Source organism: Etheostoma cragini, chromosome 7, assembly GCF_013103735.1.
Source record: "Etheostoma cragini isolate CJK2018 chromosome 7, CSU_Ecrag_1.0, whole genome shotgun sequence".
Classification (NCBI taxonomy): Eukaryota; Metazoa; Chordata; class Actinopteri; order Perciformes; family Percidae; genus Etheostoma; species Etheostoma cragini.
The window spans coordinates 11698968-11709536 of NC_048413.1; the positions used below are offsets into that span (position 1 = coordinate 11698968).

At 41.1% G+C, this 10569-nt stretch overlaps 1 protein-coding gene and 1 long non-coding RNA gene across 6 annotated transcripts in view; both read left to right on the top strand.

The window, feature by feature from the left end:
- LOC117947508 overlaps positions 1-10569 on the top strand; it is a 1113976-nt gene that overhangs the window by 553832 nt on the left and 549575 nt on the right. The window lies entirely within an intron of this gene.
- The window catches only part of LOC117947463 (cAMP-specific 3',5'-cyclic phosphodiesterase), a 35897-nt gene that overhangs the window by 18266 nt on the left and 7062 nt on the right, over positions 1-10569 (top strand). For 3 of the 5 annotated variants that reach the window (XM_034876419.1, XM_034876417.1, XM_034876416.1), the window contains exons 2-7: positions 5947-6142; positions 7700-7754; positions 7916-8006; positions 8132-8580; positions 8903-9067; positions 9898-10059. In XM_034876419.1, coding sequence (XP_034732310.1) covers positions 6015-6142; positions 7700-7754; positions 7916-8006; positions 8132-8580; positions 8903-9067; positions 9898-10059 — 1050 coding nt within the window. In that variant the 5' untranslated portion in view covers positions 5947-6014. Of the gene's footprint in view, positions 1-5946; positions 6143-7699; positions 7755-7915; positions 8007-8131; positions 8581-8902; positions 9068-9897; positions 10060-10569 lie in introns of those variants that run through there. The other 2 variants (XM_034876418.1, XM_034876420.1) reach the window with 2 other exon arrangements.

Sequence of the window (10569 nt, forward strand, 5' to 3'; positions counted from 1 at the left end):
TCTAGCTACAATCAGGAAAATTGCATGGATGCTGGCTTTGTTAATCCAATGTGGAGTGGAAAAAGAGGCTTTTGGGGAAGTCTTTATGTGATAAGTGCAGGGCGTTCTGGTTGGGAGATACAAGGGACGGTGATCAGCTAAGTGTAAAGCTGAATTGAAAGATGTTTGCTGTTTTCTGAGGTGAGGATGAGGTACACAAGGCCATAGGATGCATTTAACTGGTGTTTGATCATGCCCATGTTTGGGTAAAATGTCTGTCTAAAATCTGAGACTAAAAAGTAACAGCGTGCCAAATGAAGACCTCTGCTTTAGTAACACCTGTAAATGCTCATCAGCCATGTGATGTGACCACGCAAGAGCTTAACTTAATTTTATGTAAATTCTACAAACACTTTTAAAACATATTTCCTCACCTACCACAAGGTGCTACGTGACCATGATGCAGATAGTTTCATTTTTATGTGCTGAAGTTTGAAGATATCCATCTCTGAAACTTCGGCTTTTCATTCAAAGAAGATGAATGGAAGTTCATGCTCAAGCTTGTAACTAACAACAGCATGTCTTACCAGAAACAAAATCCTCAAGGTCAACAATTTCATCTGGACATTTTCTTACTTTGAATGTTCCAATTAAAACTGTTCTGACCAAGGCCTGTGGGTCATGTAAGTACAACATAAAAAGTTAATGTTAGTAGTAATGATTTTTGTCCCTCACTTTGTTATGGTCTTACTTACGATCTAAGCTTTAAAACTAGAGTTCCCATATTAAGGGGGATGCAATTTTTTGGGGGGATGTAATCATCAGTTAAATGTTTCCATGGAGTTAAAATGTATGTATGCCCAAATTAGCTATTAGCAGATCCTGTTTGCAATGTTCCCATGGACGTACAGACAGCTCTTATTTGATTATTTTGCTACTAAAAAACATGTTGATTCTCAGTGAAGTTTAGTTTCTCAGACAAGATTTGTCTTTTTTTTGCTCTGATTATGAAGAAAATGGGGATAATAAAAATGCTCAGAAAGTGTAAGTCATACTGAATCAAAAATATGTGTATCATGCAAAATTTACTGTATGATGTATGTTTGTAAGTCTGCATATTCCTTATTACACTTTGCTGTTATATGTAATTTCAGGGACTTTCATAACAGCGGTCAGAAATCATCCTCTTTTTTTAAGACAATATATATACTGTATATATACTGTATGTATAATCAATAACCGAAGCCGTGGCCACTGCAGCAAGGACTGAGGGTCTGTATATGGGCACACGCTCTACCAGATGAGCTACCCAGGCACCCTCACTTAGTAATTTAAGCTTACTGAAGTGTTTACCTCTTTCAGTCAATCTGAATGAGGGCATCAATTATCGATACTTATATCTTTTTAACTTCCACATTATGCTTTAGGGTGGTATCAACCATGCATTTGGGATTCTGAAAATTCTGGAATTCTCTTTCAGCAGCTGCATACATTTCTTTAATTTTAGATGACTGTAGGGAATTACCTGAGAAATGCTGAGGTTAACCTTAACATACTTTGTACTTTGTATACACTCTGCCTCCCAAAAGCTGCCCAGTTTATGCTTTCTCCAGCATTTGGCTCTGTTGTTATTCAAGTCACTTCTAATCAGGTTTTCTGCTCTTTCAGTAAAAGCTGTCCAACACACAAAGCTGGACCAACATCTCTTAACAAAAGAAAGTGTTAATAATTTATAATAACTCATGATGTAATTAAAAATGTAACTGTAAATGTCATATCTGAGATGTAATTAAAATCAGGTTATTTTTAAATCTAAAAGAAAGCTCCCATTTTTAAGATATTTTCATAGTCAAAGGCATTGCTTGTGAACCAGCCTCTTGGTCAATGAATCGCTATTTTGAATATCTTATTAAAAAGATGACAGCGAAAACACTGCAAAATGCTTTCATTTGCACAAGAAAACTAGCATTATCTTATCAGGGTCTCTAGAAAAATGGTACTAGAACATGCAATGAACTCTTAAAGAGTTGTGAATGATAGATCCTGAGAGAAATGGTTATGGGCTAAAAACATTTGAATGAAATGGGATCTGTTTAGGCCGAGAGCTGGAAATTATGAAACCTCCGTCTCAAAAACTTTTTTTTGTGCACATGAAAGTTGAGCTGCTTTTTCTTTTAAACAATCTATTTTAAGCGTAAGTGGGAGTAGAAACTAGTACGATTAGCTTTTGTTGAGTATATATTGCATAATACAGAGGCTGCAGAGTCTGTTAGTCCCTCCGAGGGTTAACCAGTTTGTTGGTTTGACATTTCATTGCAAAGTGATTGTGAAATCCGAAAGATTTGCAACACAGTAGTGTAGCGTTTTCTGCTGGTGTGTGCTCATGTTTTGTTCTGTGGTGTGTGTGTGTGTGCCCGTGTGTGTGATCTCAGAGACACAGAGTAAACCTTCCACCCTGTGGTTGCGCTGCACCGCTGCATCCTGCTTGCTGCTCTGCCAGTTCTGCTGCTTGCATCCGCCCCTCGACGCGTCTTCCTAGCTCTCAGTTTGACCTCATTATTGCCATCATTACCAGCGGTATCAGTTGCTGCACCCTTTATCATCATCGTCACTGACATCTTTATTATAATCATCACCAGCAGCAGCAGCAGGCACAAACAGGGCTATCACCATTACCGTCATCATTCTCAATATGCTGTTATTATCATTGTCTGCATTTTTACTCATAATGTGCTGAAACGACGATGGATGCTGGAATCAACATTCTTGCACCCTTACTGGGTGTCGTTGTCGAACGTGCTGCAGGGGCGTTGTGCGTCGTGCACATACTGCCTCTCCTCCTCCAGAGTCTTGTTCACCACTTGTGAGCTTCATATGCTGTTAGGTGTGCTGCGAGACATGTGCTTCCATCCTGCATTGTGTTTGCTGGCTCAGAAAGCCTTGTATGTCTTTCTCCTCTGAATATTTCAGAAGGGGACTGACAAAATGCAGGCAGAAACAGACCGCCGATGACCTCCTTCTCATCGCCGCTTCCCCCCCCCCCCCCCCCCCCCCCCCCCCCCCCCCCCCCCCCCTTTCTGTCCCCCCTCCCCTCTATGCGCTCATCGCACAGCCTCTAAGGCTTCCCCGCTATTTCTCTCTCTGTCTTCATCTTCTTCGTCTTCGTCATCACTCTCCTTTCTCTCTTCCCTCCCCCACGGTTAATCACACCCTTCCCTCCTCGTTTCCTCTTTTAGGATTTTAGTGTGCTCCCCTTTTTTCTCTGTCTTTCCCCGATTATTTTTTTTTTCTTCGCATCTTCACCCACCTGTCTGTTCTTTCATCCCACTTATTTGCTTTGTCTCCTCACTTCTCTCTCCTACCCTTCACTTACATTCACCCTCTCCAACTCGTTTTATTTCTCTCTCCATGGCGTTGCACTCTGTCTGCCTGTCTGTCTGTCTCTTCCATAAAGGGCTGTCTAAGGCCTCTGCTCTGCTAATTCATTCGCTGTGCATCGCCTCACATATCTGCAGGGTCAGGCAGACAGACAGAGAGAGAGGAAGAGAGGAAGGGAGAAGGACCAAGAAAAGAGGACATGGAAGAAGAAAAAAAGATGCAGTTTTATCTCCAAGAAGCAGAAAGCTAGAGCCAGATCCTGTGGTGTCTCTGACTCACTCACAATATATAGTAGCTTGCCATGACCTCCTTCTGCTCATTGCTTGCTTTGAGATTTTGATCCCTGATGTTCTCTCTCTCTAACACTTAAACCACATTGCTGCCATTGTCTGTTTTTATAAAGGAATTTACAGCGTATGCAAGTGTATGTGTGTGTTGTTTTGCCTCTGGGAAATGTGCAGAACAGTGAGTGCAGTTATTGACAACTGTTCCTAATTTCAATTGTCTTGTGCCTACAAGTCAGTAATTGTGAACATATTTGTAACTTAACCTAAACATACTGTTTGTTCAAGTGAGATTTTTGAGGCTGTACTTCAGGAGCCGGTTGCACAGGCTCTTTTTAAATTTAAACTTGGTCTACTTATAATGTAGATGTCTACAAATACATTTGAAAAAACTAGTTGTTATGTAGAGATTAGAAATGTACACCCAGTGAATGCCAGGTGTAACCTTAGTTTATTGAACTAACTGACAAAACTAGCGTTAGCTTGCTAATAGATGACCCATTAGAGGTCATATGTTAGAGGTAATAGGGACTACATGGTCAAAATATCTGGTCAACATGCTGTTTAAAAATGATGTTAACAAAGAAGACTTTAGATTGCATTTTACAAAATCAACACAGTATAATTCCATGTATAAAACATTATGCCAGTAGTGTTATCCTAACTGACCAAATAGTCTCAGTCAAGTTAGCATTATCAGATTCTATCAATTCTAAACTTCATGCTCACTGCTGCCTCTGATACTCGTGTTTGTCCATGTATGCATGTGTGTGTATATATATATATATATATATCAAAGTGTTACCTACATCTACAAGGATTTATTGTTAAATTTAAAATGTTGTTTGGCCTAAAACCTTTTATTTGTGTTACAGTGACAAAGTAAATCTTTGATCAGCTAAAACATGGTGTAACTAAATTAAAAAATCCCTAGCTTAAGACCTGGTTATAGTTTTTAAGAACTTAATACTTCACACAAACACCTATTAATACATTTATGATTAGCCAATCCTGAACTCCTTTATCAGGGCTAAGCAGAGGTGGACAAACTATTGTAACACTTTACTTAAAATAAACCACAACTACAATGTATAAATAGTCCACTAAAAGTAAAATATTTTTTTACAGAGGTATTTTCGGTAAAATAAAGTACAACTCCGCATTATAAATAACAATTGCTTCCTGTGAGAAGTGATGTTGTTAGTTGTACCTACATTATAATAGGGTGAAATACACTCATTTGGTTTCTTTCATACTTGAGAAAGCTGTAACACAAACAAAGATGATAACACATCTTTACATTTACATTTCTGTTCATGTAGAGATACATAAACACAATGATATTTTAGGTGTTGGTAGGTGTATTTCTTTAGCTTTTTTTTCAGAGGCAGGCAAGCTATTTCCCCCTGGCCTCTTCTTAATGCAAAGCTAGATAAAACACGTCTACTTTACGCACAGACATGAAGTTGGTAAGCACATTTCACAAAACTTCCTTTAAAACTCGTACAACACATATTCTTTGAAAACAACAAACTCTGTCTAAACTAATCCGATAATTTAAGAACAGCATGCAATTCTCATCTGAGATAATTGTGTCTGACATGAATTCAGTCTGTGTGTGTGTGTGTGTGTGTGTGTGTGCGTGTGTGTGTGTCTGGTTGTGGATTCTTTCTTTGCACGTGTGTGTCAGAGTATTTGGGGTATAAGAGAGGTGAAAGTGTTTTCTTGTTTGCAGTACAACACTCACTACAACATGTTTATTAGAAATGAAAATCTTGCTGTGAGTGTTTCAGTCACTGCTGATTGGAGAGAAAAAAACAAGAAAGCCTTCTGCCAGGAATTGAAGTGAAGCAGCATTGGATCTGGTCCTTTTGACAGTGAGACACTTCTCTGGGGAGCACAGCTGGTTCTTCCTGTTAAACCAACACAAGAGTCTCTTTGGCTAGTCAAATAAATGTTATGGTATCATTTGATCTTTTTTTAACAACAAAAAGAAAGAGGGTGATGAAACCCACAGCATGCTCATACTGGCTGCCTTGTAAGGTGTTCTATTTTCTGTGCATTATTCTCCTCGTGAGTCAAAAATAGAAACTGATATGTCAGAAAGAGACAGTGACAAAAAGCCAGAAGCAAACCAAGCACACACACACACACACACACACACACACACACACACACACACACACACACACACTTTTATTGCCTCACTTTCTGCCGCATTTCTTCAGTTTGTTCTTATCTCTCATGTCACTCATATGTTGTATCTTTTTTTCTTGTTTTTCTTTCTCCACCCGTATCTCTGCAGGTTTTCCTGAGCAGACGGAGTTTGAGCTCGAGTGGAAGTGAGTGAGTAAGCAAGAGGGAGTAGGTGTCATGGATGATGAAGAGACAAATGCCGTGGACCCGACCTACCAAAACTTGCTGCTTCTTGGAGCCATCGCAGCAGCATCTGCTTTTGTGGTCACCATCCTTATTGTCCTTGTCTGTGTTGGTTGCCAAAGGTAAGGGGACGGTGACACGGGTAGAAATGTGAAAAAAGGAAAGGGCAGACTGAAAAAATATGAAAGAGAACAGCCAGAGTTTTATCATCTCTGCTGTCAGATTTCTGTGCCCTCCCAGATCACTCTCATCATCCACTCCTTCTTTTATGTGCTTCTACTTCTTATGTACTCTTCTCCTCCTTTCTTTCTATTCCCTCCATCCGTCCTCTCTGTCTCTTTTATCCCCTACTCTGAGCAGAGTGGCAGTAATGAATGTTAATGGCTGCGAGTGTCAGATCAGATGAAATGATGTTTACAGGACACTGAGGAGACAGGCCGGAGTCAGAGCAGCCTCACATCACCCCTCTTTTAAGCAGACTCCTCAGCAGGCAAAGCAATGGAACACCCCACTGTTTAGGGGACCCAGGCAAGAGTAATGGAACAGCCTAGGGTTGGTTTTTTTTTTCAGAACCCTCTGGGACCAATCAGAGGCTGCACTGTGTCTTAGTTGCCATGGGATACACAGATAAAGATTTCGAGTAATGTTGAACCAGCTCATGTCATAGAAGTAAACCACACTATTGTTAAGATCATCCCCGATGGATGACGGCAATGTTGGGGGGGCAGAGTGTTCACCAGTACAAAGTCACTTTGTCAGATATAAATGGAAGACATTCCTTCTACAATTGATTTCATACTATTGATTTAAAAATACCTTGCAGGATTCCAGTGGATATCTTGTAAGATCCTTCTTTATACGTCTTTATTCCTTCATGTCATTTTTACCTTAACCCCCCTCCTGTGTCGTGTTATTATGAACATCTCCAAGGGGAGCTCTCCTTGCCTTCTCATGGTAACCCTTGGGGTATGATGGCCATATGTTTGTGCGAATAGGATTGAGTTCCAGCTCACTAGAGGAGACAATAGCCACCTCCAGTAACATGGATCTGACACGACTGATCGTGGCACTTTTTATCTTTAGTTATATTTTAAGCAACTTGTATAATTAGACAATTTTTGTATGATTCCTGCTCCTGTTTGCAAACCAGAAATGCTATTTAAGCAGCAGTAAGATCTCACAGTATATATGTGGTGCAGATCCTCAATCTCCAAAGTGAGAGAAACTGGCTAGGCAGGAAGAACAGTTCATATATTCACACTTGCACCCAGGAGCTTTTATCTTCTTTTCGTCACTCTCTCACCATATCAACAGTTTCCTGTAGCTACAGCCACCTCCAGGGTGTTACATTTGTTGCTCAATACTGGTACCAGAGGATAGTAAAGGGAATTACCACAAAGGAAACGAAAAAATAACAATTGTACGTTTGCTTGGGATCATTGTGAAGAAAAGAAAGAAAAAAGAACCTCAAACGTTTCTCAGTGAAGGACATCCTCTGCTTTGGCAAAATCCTGAGTCACGCTCCACTCACTGTTTGACTGGGCTCTTGCTGTTAACCAAGGACATTTATGCCCTAACCAGAGTTGGATGCTGATAGGATCTATCTGCTCTGAGTGTGTGTATGCTCTTTCTCTGTCCACCGGCTTCTGTTGACCTTCTTCCCTCTGATTTTGTGTCAGAAAAAGCAAGAGCAAGCACCCCCCAGCCGGAGAGAAAGGGACATCTGTAAATATGGTGAGACATGCTTTCATTTTACTCCCTTTCTCCCCCCCACCATCACCCTCTGCTCTATTCCATGTATAATTTCTCCCTGAATAGCTGGTAGTATATGCGGATGCACATACCAGCGTTTGGATGTTTTATTCCTTGTATCAGCGTTCACATGTGTGTTACAGCAGGGTACCCTTCGACACCCAAAACTGAACTCCATGAGCAAATCTGACACCCGACTGCATGAGATCAATCGCTTTCCCTGCAATGGAAACTGTAAGTGATGAGTGACAGTTTGTATGTGACAATTTATTATATACCAAACTGAGCTGTTTTCAGTCCTGTCACGTCCCCCACTTTCTTTCTCCCCCCTCTTCCTCTTCCTCCTCTCCTCTGAGCAGCTGTTAGCAAGAGCCGTCCAGCCAGTATGGACCTTCTGCTCCTCCACAGCCGGCGCTCACAGACGGACCTGAGGCCCTCCCATGGGCGCCAGCTTCCACAGATCCCCACCAGTCCCCAGGGATCTGGCCATGGGGGAGGAGGGGAGACAGGAGGGGATGGGGTAGGAGGTGCAGGAGGAGGGGGGGGAGGGGGAGGAGGAGGAGGAGGAGGAGGAGGGGAGGCTAGAGACCACACCTACACCGAGGTGGGCATACGGAACAACCCCACCCCAACCCACTGCCTGGATGACGGCCTTTATGAAAGCGTAGGTGTCCGGGAAGGTGACGCAGGCCCCAAGGTACCCTCGGCCCCGCCCCCAACATCAAACAACACTCCGGCTACAGTCAGAGCTGCTCAAAGTCCCCCAGCTCCAGCCAACGGAGTTCGCAATGGGAACGGGCATGTGAATGTATGTACATACACACAGATTCCACACTGTAATCCTATCTCATGTTTTGAATGTGCTTTGCGGTTCTTACCTCACAAGTCTTGCACATGCTTACCTGTGTTGCCTGCAAAGGAAGTGAAAATAATAGCAGCAACATGTTAGACCTCATTGTGACAGCTATAACAGTTATTTTTTTGTTTTCCTGTAGATGGCATGCATCATCAGCTTGTATATGTGGGTCTAAAGTGCTGGAGCTGCAGCTGTTAGGGTGCTTCGCATCATGACAAATTTGTTGTTAACTGAGATTTCTGGTAAGACAAAACCGTGTGTGTTTCTTTGTCAGGGTGGCAGAGGGAACGGCAGAGGAAATGGCGCCATTAACGGGCCGATGACAGGAAGAGGTAATGGTGCGAGTGGAATCAACAGGTCCCCTCTCTCTTCTGTCAACTCACTGGCCATTCAAGATCCAACTGCAGCTGAGTATGCTTCCATACGGAAGTTCAAAAAGGTAACAATATAAATATATTTCTATCAAATCTTCTTGTTGATTAGTAGTTTGGTTTGATAAAAATTTCATTAATTTTCTTACAAACCCAGACATTGGATCAAATCATAGATTCTTTTAGTGTATTGTAGGGTTGTACACTGCAATAATACTGTAGCCTTTCCAACAAGAAATCCAATGTGTGCTAATGCAAAAAAAAAAACGATCATGCTGTACTCTACAGGTATGCACGTCAAACTAAGAATGACGGATAACATCACCTGAAAGTTGTGTGATTATGATTTAATGGGATGTATTCACCAGATGCGCTTGCGTAAAAGATGATGTTTCTCTCTCCTGTTTTGTAACGTATCTATGGCTATGAAAGTAGGTGTTTGTGTGATGATGATCATTCTAATAACAGGAAACAAGTATGGCAGTATCATGTTTTAGTAGTAGAGGCTGGCAGCAAGGGAATAACTTGCCAATATATCTTTTGAAGAATTTCAAAGCTACGATAATGCGTAAAACTTTAGAGAAGGTGAATTTTTTTTTACTTTAAATCAAGTAGTTTACTGTGTATCAAACCTTCAGAGGGATTAAAAAGCATGGCTCTGAACATAGAAAATAATCAAATTCTTCAAAACTGCATCATAACATACAGCAATTCATACATGCTCATAGATGAAATATTTTAAAGAATACATACTCATCTAATCTCAAATGATAATGTCCCTTTACTATTATTTAATTTACTTATATGTAGCCTACTCTGACAAGTTCAAATAATCCGTGGACTATGTAGATTTCTCTTTTACTGAAAGTGATGTTTTCACTGGACTCAATACCTCAAGGTCGACAAGACCAACAGGAAGGAAAATAACGGGGGCGACAGCCAGTCAGACAGTCAATCGAGTGTGAGTGATTCACCCTCTACAGCTCCTCTTCCACTACATCGCAGTCAGGAGTTTCTGCGCAAAGGACTGGAGCCGTTTCACCTGCACTCCTTCCCAAAGGTACAGGACTCTTTAGTCTGGATCAATAGGCTCTGTCTCAAGCTTTATGCATTGCATCACCCCACCAGACACCTTACCAAACTGTGAGTCTTTCTATTTACCACCAGAGGGCCCTGTCCACAAGCGCTTTATAGTCACATTTACATAGAATTTACATTATTTGAATCACTTGATCTCTACTTATTGGATTTTACCACACATTTATCATTATCCTAAATAGTCTGTGTAAATGTGAGCATATGATTGACAAAATCATGATTGATTACATTTTCAGAATTTAAATTTAACCAACGTTTATAACTATAACTGTATTTTTTAACATTTGTTAATGCGTTGTATGCTCCAGCTGGTAGTCTTTATCAACACTCAAGGCCTGTTTAGGGCAGTTCTGAGAGGGAAGTAGAGGGACAATGATCGGATGGTGATCAGCCTTTCCTGAGGGTTTTAAGGCACACATAAGTATTTTTCGTGTGTGTGTGTGTGTGTGTGTGTGTGTGTGTGTGTGTGTGT